Source organism: Centruroides vittatus, unplaced genomic scaffold (genome assembly GCF_030686945.1).
Source record: "Centruroides vittatus isolate TY-2023 unplaced genomic scaffold, ASM3068694v2 scaffold_373, whole genome shotgun sequence".
Lineage (NCBI taxonomy): Eukaryota > Metazoa > Arthropoda > Arachnida > Scorpiones > Buthidae > Centruroides > Centruroides vittatus.
This window is the reverse complement of record NW_027122704.1, coordinates 611,286-632,318: the sequence shown is the minus strand read 5'-3', so window position 1 is coordinate 632,318 and position 21,033 is coordinate 611,286. Positions and strand designations below refer to the sequence as shown.

The 21,033-nt window shown below is 27.0% G+C and overlaps 1 protein-coding gene across 1 annotated transcript in view; it reads left to right on the top strand.

Annotated features, from left to right (window-relative positions):
* The window catches only part of LOC136988615 (protein fantom-like), a 55,108-nt gene that overhangs the window by 1,354 nt on the left and 32,721 nt on the right, over window positions 1–21,033 (top strand). Inside the window, exons 2-16 of the mRNA XM_067286520.1 lie at window positions 4,615–4,722; window positions 4,891–5,026; window positions 5,132–5,199; window positions 5,719–5,813; window positions 5,906–5,986; window positions 6,061–6,137; window positions 6,287–6,361; window positions 10,213–10,285; window positions 10,470–10,540; window positions 10,616–10,721; window positions 14,793–14,939; window positions 15,282–15,355; window positions 15,437–15,576; window positions 18,145–18,251; window positions 20,709–20,837. Of these exons, the coding sequence (XP_067142621.1) occupies window positions 4,638–4,722; window positions 4,891–5,026; window positions 5,132–5,199; window positions 5,719–5,813; window positions 5,906–5,986; window positions 6,061–6,137; window positions 6,287–6,361; window positions 10,213–10,285; window positions 10,470–10,540; window positions 10,616–10,721; window positions 14,793–14,939; window positions 15,282–15,355; window positions 15,437–15,576; window positions 18,145–18,251; window positions 20,709–20,837 (1,464 nt within the window). The 5' untranslated portion in view covers window positions 4,615–4,637. The remainder of the gene's footprint in view (window positions 1–4,614; window positions 4,723–4,890; window positions 5,027–5,131; window positions 5,200–5,718; window positions 5,814–5,905; window positions 5,987–6,060; window positions 6,138–6,286; window positions 6,362–10,212; window positions 10,286–10,469; window positions 10,541–10,615; window positions 10,722–14,792; window positions 14,940–15,281; window positions 15,356–15,436; window positions 15,577–18,144; window positions 18,252–20,708; window positions 20,838–21,033) is intronic.

Here is a 21,033-nt window from a genome sequence, read left to right as displayed (position 1 = left end):
ATTATAATAATTATGATGTATTTAGAGATTGAAAATTTCATTAAAAAATTTCAAATTGTATTTTGAATATTCAAACATATTTAGTTTTACTGAGAATGTATAAAATTTATTTTATGTATCATATACATATATACAGGGTGTTTTTTTTAAACTGACAGTACTCAGAGACATCTGTAGAGCAATCTAACAGCCAAATCTGTCGCCAAATTTGGGAGAGTGACTCAGGACGACATGGGAAAGAGATTCCGCGAAGAAAAATAGTAGTACCCAAATTTGCCAGTAGGGGTGGATTTGGTGCTGTTGTAGCAAAACAGCTAAGAATTTGTTGAAGGTTCACAGGGGACCATTGCTGGTAGTAGCAGCACCTGGGGAGTGGCACAACAATTGGAAATCATGCCTTCAACGGTATGGCAAGTTCTGTGAAAAGTTCTCAAGTTCTATCCCTACAAGATAAGCCACCTGCAAGAATTAAAATCAAACGACCATGCTACACCGTTGACATTTGCTCTGACATTTCTTGCCAGGATAGAGGTGGACAATGCTTGGCAGTGGATAATTCTCTGGGGAGATGAGGGCCATTTTTATCTGAATTTAGGTAAAATGTCAGAGCAAATGTCAACCATGTAGCATGGTCATTTGGTTTTAATTCTTGCAGGTGGCTTATCTTGTATGGATAGAACTTGAGAACTTTTTGCAGAACTTGCCATACCGTCGAAGGCGTCATTTCCAGTTGTTGTGCCACTCCCCAGGCACTGCTACTACCAGCAATGGTCCCCTGTGAACCTTCAACCAGTGGCGTAGCTACGGTTCTCTGGGCCTGGTGCGGAACCAGATTTGTGGGCCTCCGAAAAAATTTTTTGGGTTTTTTTTTCTTGTGATTTTGGGGCCCCCATGGGTCTATCGCATTCCAGGGGCCCGGTGCGGACCGCACCTACCACAGTCCCCTAGCTATGCTACTACCTTCAAGAAATTCTTAGCTGTTTTGCTACAACAGTGCCAAATCCACCCCTACCGGCGAATTTGGGTACTACTATTTTTCCTTCGCGGAATCTCTTTTCCGTGTCGTCCTGAGTCACTCTCCCAAATTTCGCGACAGTCTGGCTGTTAGATTGCCCTACAGATGTCTCTGAGTACCGTCAGTTTAAAAAAAAACACCCTGTACTTTTTAAAATAATTGTTAAATATTTGATGATAACAATTTTAATATAAAATATTAAAACAATAAACAAGTAATAATATATATTGTTTAGTTATTTAATATATATATATTTTTTTCTATTAAGATTTAAAACATTTTTTGTTTTGAATTTCAGTTTTCTAATCTTTAATAATATAAAAGTATCTTCTGACACAAAATAAATTTTAATAATCACATATATAATTTATTATACTGGACTTTGTTCAGTTTAGTATCTAAAGGAATTCTTAAGTAGTATACAATCTGATGTATAAACATTGTTTATTTAGTGTTGTTAAATAGAAATTAGACCGACTGTTTTAGTATGAATATTTAGATCTGATTATGCTAATTTATATTATAATTATTTATTTAGAAACAGATGAAAAGTAAGAAACTTTTGCAAATTTACTTTTATATTCCAGATTTATATTTAGATATTTCAAATTCTAAATTTTACAGTTTAATAGCATACGAATACTAAAACGTGATTGGGATAATTATCATTTCTACATTTTATTTCTGTGTTGTTTCGTGTAAAAGAAAAAGAATTGACATTAATTTGTTGTAAAAGTGTACGCGTTATGATAGATACTTTTATTATTTTTTATCAAATTATTATTTGACAAATTAAAACGATCAAAAATGTTATAGTTGTTCAATTTTTGCTGTGTTTTAAGGTTGTTGGAGTGTGTTTACTTGGCAGGTCAGCTAGTCAAATTATTATTTTTTAAATTATTTGTAATATTGATGGGAATACTTTTATTCTTATGAAATTCTTTACTGTGGCTTATATATTGTAACAAATAAACATTTTTAATATTATTTATAAATTATAAATAATAATATAAATTTATATTGATATTATTAAGAAAACTTTTTTACAAATACAGTATTAATATACTTTCATGTACTTGATACAAATACTAATATACTTACTTTTTATTTACTCTTTTGGTAGTATATTTTAAAGCTTTGAACTGAATATTTTTGATTGTTCTTAAGAATTTGTATCAAAAAAAGTAAATATTATACTTTATATTTTTTCTGTTCTCATTTCTCTTCAATGAAAACTTGAAAGTCAGTAAAAATATTTCATCAAAATTAAAATCAGACCTGTGGTTTTTAACTGATATGAAGACAATGTTTAATTTTTAAAAATACAGTATTAAGTTTGTTCTTCAATTGTAATGATGAAAGTAGAAAATTAGCAGAGTAATGATAGTTTTCAGCTCTCATTTTACTTTCTGGCTGTTATATATAACAGAGCATCTGTCAAAAAATGACCCCCAAGATTTTTACATATTTGGGCTCAGGACACCTTGAAATATCAAGAAATGCAAAAAAATTTGGGTTTTTTCCCCTGTATGTGTGTATGTGGAGTGGCGCAATTTTGTTCACCCTTTTTGAAGCTTAATAACTTTTGTGCTTTTTGTCGAAAATTTCTGAAATGTTGCAGGGAGGTTTATGTATTAGGGGGATTGATGTTATTAAATTTTGGTGAGTAAAGGTCGATGGGATGGAGAGATAAAGGGATTCTGTATCTCCAGTAGGATTGGACTTAATGATGATTTTACTCATTATTAGCATTTATAATTTTTTGTAAAACCCACCCCTACCCTCAAAATTAAGCCTTTTGTCATTTTATAATGGTTAAAAATATAAAAAGTTTTTAAATAAAATATCTTAACAGATGGCACCACCAAATGTTTCTGGGAAAGTTAAGCAGCTTGTTGCTGGGTTTTTTTAATATATGAATGCTGTTTTCATGTTATAGAATGCTTAACAAAATATTATATTGATAAGTATTTAACAATTAATGCACTACATTGAGTCATTAATTTTTCCAGGAGCTTAATCACTTTATTTTTTATAACATCAAAGTTTATTTACATAAGATGATGATAGAACTTTTTGCATATATCTGAAATCATTATATCACAAAAAATAATGAAATTGCTTGAATCATTTATGATTCAATCCAAGATTATTTTCTCATCCACGATTAGTAGAAAATTGCAAACAATTTTAATATTTAATAATAATTAAACAATTCTTTACTAAAATAAGCTTATGTCTTTTGAATTAGAAGTTCAACAGCTATAAGCTAGTTTAATTAAATAAATAAATTAATAATAATAATTCCATTGTATGAGAGAACGGACAAAATTCTGAAGAGTTAATTCAAAGCATATAAAATTACATTTAAAAAAAATAAAATATGCATATTCTAAGCAATTATACAGATAAAAATTATGTAAAGACTTTAACTATATACATTCATTATTGTATCCATACTTGGTGATGTTAACTTACTCATTAACTTATCAAAATTATTTATAGTTTTATATTAGCAATACATTTGAAATCTAGGAACGTTAGAAATATTAATGTATATATAACTGGAAAAATTCAAAATATACAAATTTTTATAAATATATATTTTTATAAAAATTTTGATTTTTCTTAAATAAATTAGGAACTGTTCATTACATGAACCTTTAAAAAGATTTTTAAAATTTTCATGGTTTTAAAAGCTATTTGAATATTACAGAAAAAATTTTATATATTTAAATATTTCAAAACTGACAGTGTAGACAACTGACCATTTGATTTGTAGAAAACAATAATATTTTACTATGATACGCTTCTTGTCTAGTCTTCTTAATGACTTATGAGCACTAAGATTGGCCTTAATTTACCGCTAGACTTATTACACCACCGCATAGACTTATTACAAGACATCAAATTAGACTTAGAAAAACACTATTTTATTTTCAGAATGCATTCCAGACCTGAAGTCCCTCATCTTTTTTGATTTAACATGTAAATTCGATGTTTAGAACATTAAAAGATTAAACACGCCATAAAAAAAATTTTACATAAAAAAGGGTAGTGCTGATACAATAAAACAGAATAATAAACTAAAGTACTGGTTAAACAGCAAAGTAGTAAAAATATACATTGTTAAAACAAAACAATAAGCAGATTCACTGTACAGTACAATGAATAAAGTAACAAGATGATTTGAAGTACATTCCAGAATCAATCTAATTTGATGTCCTGTGGTGGTGTAATAAGTCTAGTGGTAAAGTAAGGCCAATCTTAGTGCTCACAAGTCATTAATATTTTAATTTTCAAATGATTATTTCTGAATTATCACTTTAAAATTTAAAAAGTGAGCTTATAGAATTATATTTTTATTGACATTAAAAATATTTAAGGAATCTTAAATTTTTGATATATTTTTCTCTATACTATCAAAAGTAACTTTGGGTAAAAAGCTTCAAATTTAGATACATTATAAAAGATAATTGCACGAATAAAATAACTATGCTAAAATCTGGAATCTTAACTTTTTAAAATTGATATGAATAGTAAATTAATTTAATGCAAATAATTTATTACACAAATAATTTTTTTTTAATCTCATTTAGAAGATATGTTTAAACATTAACTAATGGATGCCAGTGATTCAGGAAGAGATCTTATACCAGTGAAGGAGAAAAAAGATGATACAATTAAACAGATTCCATCAGAACTTGGTAAAATGTTTAAGATATGTTTAAAATTAAGTCTTTTTATTATAGATTACAATTAAAAGAAATCTATAAATATTGATTTCTCTGTGATATTTTTGTGAACAATAATTTATCCTTTAAACTAAATATGTCATCATTGAGATTTATTCAAAAATTATACTTTCAATAAAGATCGAACCTTTCGAATTGAGAGACATGCTATATCTCACATTGATCATGATGATTTGGAAGACAAGTATTTAAGACTACACGAAGAGCATATATTGCTGAAGAAATATGCAAGAAAACAGGAAGATAAGATTAAAAAGTAAGAAGGTTGATTTTTTTTTGCATAAATTAAAAATTAAAAATATGTAATAGCAAATTAATTTTTTAAAATTCATATTTAAAGTGTTTAAAACAATTCTTCTAGACTTGCCACTAAATTAAGTCGTCTGATAAACGATAAAAAACGTTTGGAACAAGAAGCTGGCACAGGAAGTAAGAATTGCCAAATTTTATTTTGAAAATTATTGTGTATTAGTGAGATATCTTATTAAAATGTAATAATAATGGAAAATATATAAGTGAAATACATTAATTGATGTTATTCTTTACTAATGAATATATATATATATATATATATTTTTATAACTTAATTCAATATATCAATTTATAAATATTGAAGAAAAATGCCATGTGAAGGTATCAATTTTTGAAAAATAATTTATAATTATTTTGCATTCATTGTTTTTTTATTAAATAGACTTTAGTAAGTGGTATAATGATCATAAGAAAATGAAAAGAATATATTTACATTAAAATATCAATATATAATTTTATATGATGATTTAAGAATATTATCATTTAGTGATTGTAAATAGATGGTATTTTTTACAATTAGTTTATATTTTATTGAAAGAAAGATTAATGTAAATATTTATTTTGACAAAATTATGAATAAAGTATTTATTATTTAAAGGTGTATAAAAGAAATTTTTAAAATACATTTAATTTTAGATAGAAAAAGAGATGTTGAAATGGAGGAATTAGTTCAAGATTTGCAAGATAAAGTAAGAGAAGTAGAAAAGCAAAATTGTCAACTGCGTGAAAAAGTGATTTTCACAATTAATATACTAGATTCACTTATCTATAAGATTTTATTAATAATTAATAATAATAATTTTAAAAATTTACTTTCTCTTAGTTGTTAGTTGCTAAACAACAAGCTTTAATTCATGCCAAAAGGCCTTCTGGATATCGTTATGTTACATCTAGAATAGATTCTGTAAGTGATAACTTTTTATTCCTATTTAAGAAACTAAGAAGATTGAAATAATGTTTAGATAAATAAAATTATAGGGACGATCTAAACCTGGTACTCCATCTAGAACAGGATCGCCTGCAACTAGATTGAGTTATTTTCATCCTTCATCAAGGTAATTACTATTATTGTTATGACTTCTAACATTTTAACTTCAGTTAGCATTTTAATGCGTATTAAACAGTAAATGTTTTACACATTGACATAGTCTAAATAATTTAATATTTATATTGAGTTTTAATAGGACTAATTTACTTTTTGCAGAGTTTCTCCATCATCAGCGTTTCCTAATTATGCTTGGAGCCTAGTTGAAGAAGCACGAAATGAAATAAAAAATTTGTAAGTTAATGTTTTTATAATTTGTTATTTTTATCAATTATTATCACATTTTCTTGTTCTAAGAAATAATTAATCAAAATACATAATTGATGTTCTGATATACGTGAAGAGCTTTAGTGAATGAAATAAAAAATAAATAGAAATAGATATACTACTGTGATCAAAAATATTAAGAATAGTTTATGTAAACTGTGTGTGTGCAAGAGGGTGCTGTAGTCATTTTTTCATTGTTTGGTATAACTCATCGACATCTAGCATCAATATGTATGTCATCATCTGTTTTTGTTTTTTAAATAAATGCTTGTTTTGTGTTTGAAGAATTTTTGTTCTGGCAATTTTTCAAAGTATCTAGTGTAATTGAACAAAGAACATGTATTAAATTTTGTTTTCACAACAGAATCATTGCTACAAAAGCATTGCAAATGTTACAAAAAACCTTTGGTGATGATAGTCTATCAAAATGAGTTTTGAGTGTACCAGATGTTCAAAGATAGTGGAGAATGCATGAAGATGAAGCATGCTCTGGTAGACCATCCACTTCAACTGATGAACAACATGTCACTCAAGGCAGACGTTGATGCTCAATGATCAGTGTTTAACAATTAGGGATATAGTTGAACATGTTCCAGTATCATTTGGATCTTGTCAAGCAATTTTAAAAGATCATTTGAGCTTGCAGCACATTGCTCCTTGAGTTGTCCCAAAAGCATTGAATTTTTTCAAAAACAACAGTGTAAACTGTACTGCACTGTTGTTTTTGGAAAAAATTCAATGCCAAATTCATTGTCCAAGAAAATGCTTTCTCAAAATAAATTGTTTTTAAAATGCATCATTACAGGTGATAAAACATGGACCTATGCTTTTGACACTGAAACAGCTCAACAATCAAGTGAATGGCACTCACAAAACTGAAAAAAACCATGTCAAAGTCAGTCAAAAATCAAGGTTGTGTTGATTGTTTTCTTTAACTTTTATGGTATTGTGCATCATGAATTCCTTCTGACTGGCCAAACTGTCAACAAAAAATATTATTTGAGCATTTTGCATTGTTTGTGTGAAGAAATTCATAGAAAATGACTTGATTCGTGACTAGAAAACTCATGGATTTAGTTCCACGTTAATGCATCTGCTCTCAATACTCTTGTTGTTCATAAATTTTTTGCCAAAAATTCAACAAATATGATTCTGTAATCTTTGTATTTACCTGATATGGTGTAAAGTACTATTTTTAGTATCTTAGGAAACCGACACTAACTGCGGTCGGTAAAACTTTCGTTAACCTAACGAGTACTTTTCGCGGATTCGAGATTAGTTTACCAGGCCTGGGCTTTTAAGCGTGCACCGAAAAATTAGTAAGAATAACGATAAATATCAAGTCAAAGCAAAAGTTCAGATATATTTAATTAGTAACTAGAATTTACTACGTACAAATGTCTATAATCCAAACAAAATTTATTAACGAAATCAACATGTCAACCCGACAATAAACTCAGCTACTTAGCTTAACTTAATATTAATTTCCCTTTGAAAATTCGACAAATCAAATACTTAGAAACTATGAACAAAATCTCTTACGAATTAAACGTCTATCCGTCACCTCACTATACGAAAAACCTATTTCCTCAATCCTTTCAATATCGTCAAATCATCAATCGAATTCCTCTTTAACACCTTGGATCGTCCAATTATCAATCTGGACTTCTATCAGAAAACACTTTGCTTTCGAATTCACCTCGCTCTGGAGATCACCTCGATTTGGAATTCACCTCTCTCTGGAATTCACCTCCCCCTTTTTCGGTTAACGTACGGGTTTTATACTGTGAGGTGACGTCACACTTCAGCTGGGTTACTCCCCTTATTTACATACTTAGTTTGCTAACATTAATTTTCTTTCTGGCAGCTTTAATTTTCCGACAAAAGCTTATAAACCGTTTACAAAGTATTTATCATAATTTTCTGGGATGTTAAGATGGTTTAGTAAGTATTTCTTTACTAGTGAGTGTGGGGACTCCCCCCTCCATTTTTTTTTCTGCGGACCATTTACTTTTGCTGGGCAGCGCAAGTGCGCGAGATTTTTCCTACGGTGCTTATTTTTTTCGTGAGTTGTTTTATCTTCTTTTTTCGTTACTAATAAGAGAGTGGTGGGGAACCTTCGTCCTAAATAAACATAAGCCCCAAACAAAATATAATAAAACGAAAAATAATAATAAAATTAAAAATAACGCTTGGACTCAGTTCCTTACAATGGCACTGTGTGACTTTTTCCTGGTTCCTTGACTTAAATTTCTTCTTGGTCGTTACCATTTTGAGTCCATTGATGCCATAAACAAAATTTATTGCTAGTCCTGAAGGGGTTTCCATGAAAACTACTTAAAGCAAGTTTTGAGGATTGGAAAAATGTTGGCATAAGTGCATTGCAGTTGGAGGGATTACTTTGAAGAGGAAAATAAATTCAAATCTTACTTACTTTTTATTGAACTATTCCTAATACTTTTTGATTACAGGAGTATATCTATTAATTTTATTGCTCTCAATCAATTATTATTGCAAAAATCAATAGCTTACTTTTAATTGTATTTGTTGGATTCTTTTGTTCTTATGACTTACATTTTATTTATTTTTCAGTTTTAATTTATGAGTTACACTGAATTATTCATAAATAGATTTAATTTTATATTAAAAGGAAACTATAATATAATTTCATTTTTTGTTAATATAATATAATATAACATAATCTCATCTGAATATACTATTTTACAGTAAGACCCCGCTTAATGCTGCCTCGCTTAATGCTGATTCGATACATGTTCTGTTCAAAGCCTTAAAAAAAGCTCAAAATTTATGCTGATTTAAATTATCACGGCATTTCATTGATTCGTATATAATATGATTATTTACAAACATGAACCGATCAGAAAAAGGTGGCAAAATGATGTACTTTCTTTAAATCTATGTTTGTTTGGTGCAATTTTGAAAAAAAATATAACATTACAAATGCCATAGGCAATATCAGCTTCGCTTGGTAAGAATTAACTGATAAATGCACGAACGAAGTGTGGAAGAATTTATGGCTGAAGGTATTTAAGAATTCTCAACGAGAAGAGCTTATCTCTGTATCGTTAAATTGACCAAACTTCAACTTAATTGATACAGCAGGACTAGGAGATGTAGATGAGCAGGATATTGAGGAGTTACAGCAGGTTTCTGGTGAAAGCCTTACCAACGATGACCTTCAAGAACTGGCAGAACAAGGAATTCATGTAGAACTGGAAAATAGAGATTCTGAAAACGAAGAACCCAAAAAATTTCTCTACAAATTTCCTTAGTAAAAGTTTGGTAATAATAACCAAAATCGTTGATCAAATTGCAGCGAATGATCCAGATTTTAAAAGGTGTGCAAAAGCAAAACAAGGCGTTTTGGATGCGATCTTCTGCTACCGACACTTGCTTGAGGAAAGAAAAAAGCGACAAATGAAACTTCACAACTTTATTGCAAAAAAACAAGAATTTCAGAAAAGTCAGGATCTTCGTCACAAAAAATGAACTTTTGATTTCTGTGTGCATATGTTTATGTGTTATTTAACATATATTATTATACAAATTAATATAAAAATAATTTAAAATTATAGTAAAATTTGTTTATTTTTGGTCGCGTGTTCCCCTATCCCTATTTACTGTATGTTAAAATGACCTCATTTGGCGCTTTGTCGTCTAGGAATGCATCCCCCGCATTAAACAGGGTCTTACTGTATTTTTATTTTATATTAGGTATTGTCTTTTGAGATCATATATACACATAATGCATATCAATATCATATAAACTTTTATTTATATTTTGCAAAATTTTCTAGAGAGGAAACAGTAAATTCTCTCAGATCACAGTTAGATATTGTTGAGCAGGAAAATGAAATTTTAAAAGAACAGGTATTTAAATTTAAATATACTAATATTTAAATTATTACTTTTTAAGACATTATTTAATTAAACAAATTACATGATATATTTTATTTTATATTTTATAATTAATATATATATATATATTTTAATTTATTATATATTTCTAATTGAGAGAAAGAGAGAAAATGTTTTATCTTTTTAACTGTTTTAGCTTAAATTGAAAGAATTTGAATATAATGAAGAATTGTTAAATTTAAAATCTCAACTCACGCAAGGTCAAAAGTAAGATTTACTATATGACATTTATGCAATATCTATATCTACAGAATCAATTCTTAAAATTTTAAATGAATATAGACAACATGTTCAAGAGAATATGGATTTAATTCAGCTGCATCGTGAAGTTAAACGAAAATCTAGTAAAATGGCAAATTTACAAGCGCAGTATAATGATTTAGATGAGGTATGAATTAATGGTTTTTTTTTTATGAAATGTGATTGTTCCTTTCTTTTATAGCTTATATATTTTCAGCATATATTAACCCCATTATCTCTTACATGGGCATCATCAAAATAAATGAATAGATTTGAATATCAGAACAGACAAGATATTTTATAAAGTCATTAAAATTTTACACTTTTAACTCATAAAATAGATTTATTTATGAGGCATTTTGTTCAAAATAATATAATTTGTTAATTTTTAATTTTAATTTAATATATAAGAAATAGAACTGCATTGTACTTAAATGTTGAAAATTATTAACTTCCAACAATAAATTTGGAAAGCCACAATAACAAAAATCTTTCTAAAAATATTTATTTATTACACTTAGTTTGACTCTTTTTTAGTACTTTGGTTACAAAATTATTTAGAAAACATCATAAAAGGAAAGCTGTTCAATTACTTGTTCAAGCTGTAGAATTCCAGTGTGTGATAATTAATCACGTAAACTTTAATTCGAAGATATGTTAAATCATATATCTTCCAATTAAAAAAAAATATAAAAATTTATTTACGTCAATTACCCAGTTATATAAACTGAATTTTTTCTATAATATTAAATTAATGATAAATTGTAATAAAAGATGAAACCTTTGGCAATTATAGCATAAATACAAGGTCTAATCAAAAAGCATCCGACATTATTTTTTTCTTTTCAAGTATTTGCAAGCTGGGAAGTAGACTATGTTGTCATGTGACCTTGGACCCTACTGCATGTGTGTGAATTTTAGCAAGTCTGTCCTACCTGCAGTCACTATCAGGCAGTCATGATAGTTGCATATTTACACTGTTATTGTCGCATTAGTGATTAAGTGAAAATGGTGGAATGTGACAGGTCCTGATTTCATGAAGATTATAACCAAAGATGAGACCTGGGTCTACAGGTATAATCTTGAAACAAAGACTCAATCAGGTATAATCTTGAAACAAAGACACAATCACAATGCCACAGTCTCCATTGCCAAAGAAGCAAACATGCAGGAAGGGTAATTTTGACCATTTTTTCAACCACCAGGGTATAGTTTATCATGAGTACACCCCTCACGGACAAACTGTAACAAAGGAGTAATACCTGACTGTTTTATGTCACTTTTGAGGTGGTGTTAAATGTAAGAGACTGCAGCTCTGGCAGTCTGGCAACTAGTTCATTCATCATGACAATGCTCTGGCCTATGGATAATATCTCATCCAGATACACCTTGCAAAACACAGTATTACACGGGTTCAGCAGCCTTTGTACTCCAAGACATGTCTTTGCGGACTTTTGGCTCTTTCTCAAGAAGCCATTTCAAGGAAAGAGAGTTCAGAATAGAGGAAACCAAGACTAATACGACAAAGATCCCAATAAATGACTAAAAAAATGCTTCCAACACTAGAAGCATTACCGGGAGAAGTGTGTAAAGTCAGAAGGGGACTAGTGTTTGAACCAAATTGATACACAGGAATTTTTTTCTGACCTCAGGTCAGATACTTTTTGATCGGACCTTATATGTGAAAAATTTGAAAATTGAATCATTTAACATTCTTAAAATAATTAGACAGAATTTCAAATCAATTTTAAATTATAATGTTTTTTACCAATGCTACATATAAAAACTAAGTTATAACTCTCAAATTTCGTGTACTTTTTTTCTTAGCAGTTGAATTTAGGTACGACATAAAAACTAGAAATTTATCAGTTTCCTATTATTTATTCATTACATGCATAGTGTATTTAAATTGCATTAATTACAAATAAATTTTTCAATACAGAGATGTCACAGTTTCAGTTTAACTGATTTAACAATATTATTGTAAACTTGTAATACATAATTTTTCTCTTTGTGTTTTGAGATTATTTTACATCATTACTTACTAAATAGAATCAAAAATCTCTAGATTATGATCTTATCAAATTAAATAATTTAATAATTTAAGATTTGTAGTATGAATACAAAAATTACTATCTATTCATAAGATTGATAATTAATAAATGCTCTATTTATAATGCAGTGATAATCCAGACTTAATTATCATTTAATTAGCTTAATTAAACTTAATTTTGCATTTTTTTATATTTTAACACTCAAGGACTCCAAAAATGTAAAAAAAACCTTATAAAATTGTGTGGTTTTTTTTAAATAGAGGAATTTCTCATAATTCAGAAAATTACTGCTTTTAAGTTTTTGTTGTTTAATTAAGTTTTATATCATAGTGTAACTATGGTAACCACATTTTTTTGGAGAAAATAAAGAAGAAATTCAGAAATTGTTTCATAATAAAAAAATAAAATCAGGTTATGTTTATTTGTTTCACTAAAACTATAAGCTTTATAACATTTATTATAAAATATAAGCATATACATAGCATTTTAAACAATTATAATATTTACTTAAAAAGTTTTTTTAATTTTGATACTTTTCACAAGAATGAACTTTTTTAATAAATGAGATTTGTATTTCATAAAACTATACAATTCACGTCAAAGTTGCATTTGGTATAAATGCATGCTTCTAATGTTTTGATTTTTAATTGCATTTTTTCAAATGATTGTTAAAATGGTTTAAAAGATACATGTGTATCTGCGAAATATTTAAAAGTTCTACACTACATTCTTACCACAGCTTCTACACTACATACATAGTTAAGTACAATATGTACCGTACACATGCATGTGTACAGTACTGCCACAGATGCTGCACCTCTAGCAACATCTATGACAGGCTGTGTGCACACATTAATATTTAATTTACTATTTCAATTCACAAAATAAAGGACAAAATGTAATTTAAAAAAAAAAAGTAAATCTAAAGGGCAGAGCAGTGAAATAAATGAAAATTATTGGACTTTTTCTTGATTCTTTTAATCTCCTGTTTGAGTATCGGGAAAGTCAAGCAAGAGTCCTTTCCAGTTTTTATAATTTAAAAACTAATATAGCCATTATCTTTAAAATAATACATTTATTAATTATAAATAGACGAATTTTGCATAATAATGGGAAATTTTTATTAAAAATTATTTAGTAGTAGTAAATAATAAAAATAATGAAATTATAGAATGTTGAATGCACATTTTATAAATTAAATAAAATTTTTCTATAAGCATAAAAGTCCATCATGGATTATATTACTTTATCTTTAAACAGGTTAATTTTAAATATATAATGTTAAAAAATTCCTAAAAAGAAAATATTTTATGTGGTTAATTACAATAAATTAAAATATAGATATGTGTTTATTCTTTTTCATAAAAATTTTCTTAATATATTTTTCTGAAACCATATGTTTCTGATTCATGCTAAATGAATTAGAAAGATAGTGTTTAAGATCAAGTTAGAGAGAATACGGCTTTGTTTCAAACAATCCCTTTTTTTTTTTTTCCTAGCTTTTATGTTCATGTTTCTCCATTAGATTAATGCAGTGTTTCTCAAACTTTTTGGACCGCGACCCCCCTTCTGCACTTAAACAATTGTCAAAGTTTTCTTATCTCTAACTGGAAATTTGTTATTTTTTAAAAATAAACATATATTTTAATTTTTTATAATTTATTTTAATTTGTTACAGTTTTAAGTTTATCTAATTTATTTTAAGTAATTATTCAAGTGATAAAACTTATTTTATTGCACAAATTAAAAACCATTCCTTAAGATTTTTCGTGGATCTATCTTTAATATATACTTTATTTTAATATTTATTAAAATCTGTAATCATTTTCAAAATATTTAAATCTAAATCTACATTATTTTCAAAAATATTTAAATCTAAATCTACAATTATTAAATATATATATATATAAATAAATAAAACTTCTACCGAAACTTGTTACGACAGAACAATAGTTTGTTTACCACTATAGTTTGAGAATATTTTTTTGAATTTGAAAAATTGTAAATAAATATTATTGCATTATTATCGATACAAATTGTAAATTTTGTAGTTATGTTTATTTAACAATATAATGTTTATTAAACACAGTTTGTAAATAAGTAACTTTGAAAGCTTAGACATAGATGATAATATCAGTATTAAATTATTTTTTGTTATATTGTAGAAGATAAAATCATTGAAAATGAGTAATGATCTTCTACTAAAAGAGACAGATAAATTAAACAAACTGTTGAGAGAAGAACAGAATAAAAATTTAGAACTGCAAGAAGAATTAGGGAAAGCATCTTCAATTGAAAGAACAATGATACAAGTAATAAATTATTAATTATATTATAGAATCTTAATTTAGAAAATTTTTATTAAATTATTACATGTTTTTTGAAACTTATTATAATGTATATTTAAAAATTTCTTTAAATATATTGAAAATTTAAAAATTAATGATATAATTATGATAATTAATCATTGATGTGTATATTTATATATGTGTATATATCTATCTAGTCATCCATCCAAGTTGATGTATAGATAGCTTATATGTATAACTATATAAAGTACTGATTATAATTTGGAACAATAAACATTAGGTGTTAAATTAAACAAAATTATCATTGTTTAAGATAAATTATATATTTTATTTTATATATTATAGTTTCAAGAACAAGTTACTGATTTAACTAATGAAAATAAAATTTTAAAAGAGTCAAATCAAAAGTTAATTGACAGGTAAATAATAACAATAAGTGACTTTTTTAATATGGTTAATTTATTATATCACTAATTTTTAATATAATAATCTTATTTTAGTGCTCTTGGTGAAGAAAGATATCAACATTATGAATCAAGAGAATCAATATTTAAACAACAAATTACCAAATTAGAAGCAACTTTAAAAGCAGATCTTAAAGAAAAAGAAACACTGTTGGCAAATTTAGCTGAAATGAAAGGTATACATGTTTATTGATTTAAAATTTAACATTACACTAATCAAAATATATTATAATGATTTTTAAAATTTTTTCGTAATTTTATTACATCATTTATTTCTTACATTTTGTAATACATTATTTATTAAATTGAAAGTTTGATCTCTTTTTTATATAAAACTTGATTCTAATTATAACTAAGTGTCATGTACAGTAGTATCTCATACTTTGAACAACTCTAACTTAAAATGCTTCAGAGTTTGATTGAAAAATTTGACAAAAATTATTTGCCTTGGAGTTCAAATGATGCTTTGAAGTTTCAAGTGCTGAAAGCATAAACATGATTCATTATATGTCCTAGTCATCTTTTGCTCTTACTCTTGCAATACACTTGTATGTTTTCAGTATTTTTTTCACTTTATTTTTGTTTTTTTTTTGTTATATATACTGTATTATACGTTTTCATCAATTTTTAACAATTTCTTGCAATTTTTTTTTATGAACAGCTTTTAGGCACTCATATGTTTTATATCCTTTAATTTAAAATTTTTCCAACAGAAGTTTTTAAACCACATTTGACACATTCAAAGTTTAGGAGCATCTTTCCTACACACATTACAATTCTTTTTTGTCTTTTTTACTGTTTGTATAGTGAGCATTATATCCTATTTGAAAGACATAAAACATAAAATTCTCGATATGCTTTTTATCTGAAGACAATACAACTTGATTTTGTTCAAACAAAATGGAAGTAAAGAGTTTGAAGTAAGACTCTAAACAAAGGATAAAATCTCACATTATAATATGTTAAATTTCACAACTATTATAATGAAATTGCACATCTATGATAAAATGCTGAAGTCCATTGTGTGGACCAATAAATCTAGTTTTCATTTTATTATACAATATTTATGATTTTTTATTTATGGTTTTCACGTTTTAACTTATTAAGGCTTTTAATTGTTATTTTTACCTTAAATTATGTGTATTTACTGTTTTAAGTTTATTAAAATGGGTATTGTTTATGGGTCTGGAAATGGATTAATTGACATTCCATTATTTCGAATGTGAAAAGTTGGAGATTTGGAGATTGAACAACCTCTTGGAATGAACTAAGTTTGAAGTATGAGGCATTATTGTATAAGTTTTTCTGCTTATTATTTTTTATTATTGCCTGAAACTATTTTTTTAATATAAAATCAGTTATGTAATATTTGTTATTATCCTGTACATGTAAGGAAAAATTTACTGTTATGTAATTAATAAAGTAATATTTAGATATTTTTAATTATCTAATGAAAACTATTATTATTGGTTGGATATTACATTATTGTATTAAAACTTATCAAATCAAAAGTTTTTTTTTACATACAAATAACTGTTTGTTATTGATATTTTAATATATTAGGAGGTTAAATTTATTATGATAATTTCTGTATTAAAAAAATAAAGTTATTTTTATTTTTTACATAATTGTAATTAATTATATCTTATTCAGTTATGCACACAAAGCATTAAAACAATCATATAATTAGATAGGCCAACAATTAAAATTAGTTTTAAAAAATTAAATTTTTTATTTAATTTATATGATTTTAATTAGCTTAGAAATTTATAAAAAAGTTGCATACTTAAAATAAAATACTATTATACACTAGACTCTTGCTAATACAGCCATTTTTTGCACAGAGAGAGATGCCTATTAGCAAGGCTGCTGGATTATTGAGAGTGTATACTTCAAGCTTGCCAATGTCAATGAATGCCATGACCCAACAGGTCATGGCATTCATATGTCATAATGATTTTTTGGGGGGCAAGAAAACAAATAATATGGTGCACTAGCATGCACTACTGTACATTGAAATAAAACCCAGTAAACAGGCAAATAGGATGTGTAATGTGAGTAACATTTTCATGGTAACATAACTGCCTAATTGATCACTCTGGGATATGCCAGATAATTGAGGGGCTGGATTACAGGAGTGTACTGTATTCCGAATTTACATTCTACTGTAGATCTAAGTCAGACTGCTTAATTCAAGTAAAATTTTGAAAAAGTTGAAAATTAGCAGTTTTTGACTGTACACTTCTTAACTGAGCACAAGCAGTACTATATCAGACCCACATTATTTGATGTGATTTGCGAGGTCATTGAAGAAGATAAAAATGATTTTGTATTCTTCAGAGTTTAAGTGAGCCATCATAACATAAATTGTTTCAATACTATGATACTAATACATTTCTATTCAATACTAATACATTTTGTATGAAGCATATTCTAAAGTACATTATAATTTCTGTACTCAAGTCATAGTAAAACCTGTATAAATGGACAAATTTTTAATTACTATTATATTCATATCTGATGGCATAAAAAAGAACCCTACTAAGTTTGATTTTTACACTAAACTTTAATTTCAAGTATTTTGGAACCAGCAGATGTCATATTTTTCCAGTTAAATAGCATTTATTTCAGTAACAATATTCAGTATTATAACAGTAATAACATATATTATTGTAATTATAAAATTTATAGCTGTAATTAATTTATTAAATTATAAGGTATGCATTTATTATTGTTTCATGAAGAAGAAAATTCTCAATTTAAGACCAAATGCAAAGAATTGGAAGAAAATTATAGTCATTACAAAAGTAAATTTGAAGAATTAGAGAATAAAATGAACTTATTTAATAAGGTAAGCTTTTAATAAGAATGTTGTAATATGATTTGTTGATATTTAGGGGAGCTTGGAAAATCAAGGACGTAAGATTTTGTTAGTCTGTATCAAAAGACCTGTTAGAGAAAACCTAGATTTTTTTAGATGAATTGATATTGCAATGTGTTGGCAACTATATGGTATATGTCATTAAAATATTTAACCAGTTTTTCTCCCTAAAAATAAAAAAACTAGGCAACTATGCAGTGTCTGATAGTCTTCTGTGATGTGGAAAAATAGCAGACAGTACAGTACCTGAGATAATGACAAACAGCTAGAAAATGGCCGAAATTTTGAAGACAAAGGAAATAAAGAAATGAAATATAATTTATTATGCATATTCATTAAAAATTGAAATACAATAGATTTGTCAATTTATAAAAAAAAAGGAAAATGAACAACTCAAATATTGAATCACTACCATCTTAGGTTGCCCTAGTCAGGAATAGATCCTGACCATGGCAACCTAAAATAAAACTAAAACTATAGGGTATTATAAAAAAAAATCAAGTAAATATACCAAAAATTGAACCCTGAGACAATTCCAGACATTATAAATTTGTCTGTGATTGCCTCAAGAAAATGTTTATAGTTGGCCTGAAAAAATGTCCATGGTTGTCCCAAATCACCAAATACTTGATTCTAATCGACTTTGGAATGAGAAATATTACTCTATTTAAATGTTGATATATAGTAAATAAAATAGCATAAAACACATTATCATAATTTTTACATTTGCAACAGCTGGTTGACCTTTATTCAACTATGAACGCTTTAACAAATTTTGATTACTCTACTTATATATCTACATTGAACCTTCTAGAATATTTTTTCCGCTTGTTTCTAGAAAAAATTGAAATGTCTAAATTTCATTTTTTAACAACCTGATACAACATACCACTTTCTGTAGTATGATAGAAATAGTGTTATTAAGGTTTAGACTTTTATATAATATATGTGGTAAGATATCTTTTGGAAAAGGGTATAATAAGTATATCTTATCTGTTTTCTGCTAGATGTTTTATTTCTTGGCTGAGATCTGTATATTGATGTTTTTCATTGTATGTGGTATGTAGTGTGTGCTTATGGTGTGCTTTATTTTGTTGATGAGTGAGATGTGTGATTTATTATGATGTTTAATACTTCATGTTGTCTGTCAAACTTTATTATATTTTTTGTAATTTTTGTGTTTATGATCTGATCTGTTTTGGTAAATGTCATGAATTTTTAACTAGCCAGTAGTTATTATTATGTTGGGTTTAGTGAGTTACACTCAGTTGACACTGATTGCTGTGTACTATGCCAGGCCAGTCAAGGCATAGCATCCAAAGCAAGACAAAAATTAAATAAGTATGTCAGCATGTGTGTCTGTATTCAGGAATTTCCTAACAATATGATATGTATTCAATACAGTGGCCTTCTGTAGTGTGATGTATGTGTTTCTATTTAATTGTAATGTGCTTAAGCTTTTGTGTAGTGTGTGTGGTATGACACTTGTAGAGGAGAGGACAACAGGTACAGTAAGCACTCTAGCCATCCTCCACAGATGCCTTATTTCTTGGGTGAGTTCTGTGTACTTGCTGATTTTTTCAGTGAATGTGTTTTGTATATTGTGAGTGTTTGGAATGGTTATGTCTATAATGTATGTGATTTTATTGTGTTTGTCAATGAGTGTGATATCTGGACCAGACATCGCATTCATTGACAAACACAATGTATAAATTGTTTTAGCTATGTGATAAATTGTTAAATGCAGTAAATTATTTTAGCTGTGAGCTGTGTTAGATGTCATAGTACAATTTGTGCGTGTTGTTTTCCAATACTGTCTGTGGGGTGTATTTGTAGTATGGTTCATGAATGTCTAATAATTTGTGTTTCTTTGCAAGCTCTTATTATTTATTATATTTGCATATTTGTTATTATTATTATTATATATCAGACATCTGTGTTAATTTTGAAAAAGTTTTGCTTGAAGTAATAACTTTAAAGATTTTACAAAAACTAATAAATTTTTAATCAAATTTTAAAATAATATTTCAAATTTTTTAATTAAATCTTATAGTTAAATCACCTCTTGAAATTCTGTAACATATTTTATTCATCTTGTTTAAGAGAATTTTATCAGTATGTCTGTCTACTTACTTTTTTATACAAAAAGTTAGTTTAAAATAATTTTTTAAAACAATATTTATAGTTTGTTAGTCAGTCATTTATATTATAATCATTTTGTATTGTTGAAGATTATAAGAATCTTACAAATTTTTTAACATGATTTTTTTTATGTATTAATATTATTTAAACTGATTTTTGCTATATATAGCAAAAATATTTTTATATATTTATAGAAATAAATTTGTTTAGAATATTTTTAAATGAGAAGTTTTGAAAATAAATGTTTGGATTGTTATTGAATTACAATTTTTGCTTTTAAAACAGGAAACAGACATTAATATATTACAACTTGAGGAAGCTCTAGACCTTATTCAAAGAGGAAAATTAGATGCAGCAAATACTGATAAGTCAAATGAGAAGGAAGAAAAGGATTTAAAAGCAGAATTACAACAAGTAAAAAATTAAATTATTTTTGATATCAAATGTAGTAAAACCCTCACTTATGTGGTCACCTTTGCGGTGTAGAATTTCAGGCCACATAAGTCATCTAGGTGGGGTTATGAAAAAATTGATATACAGAATTGTAATCAGAGTACCATACAGAATCCTGATAAAAGTTTAAAGTTTATTTGTGTACCTTTGAAAAATA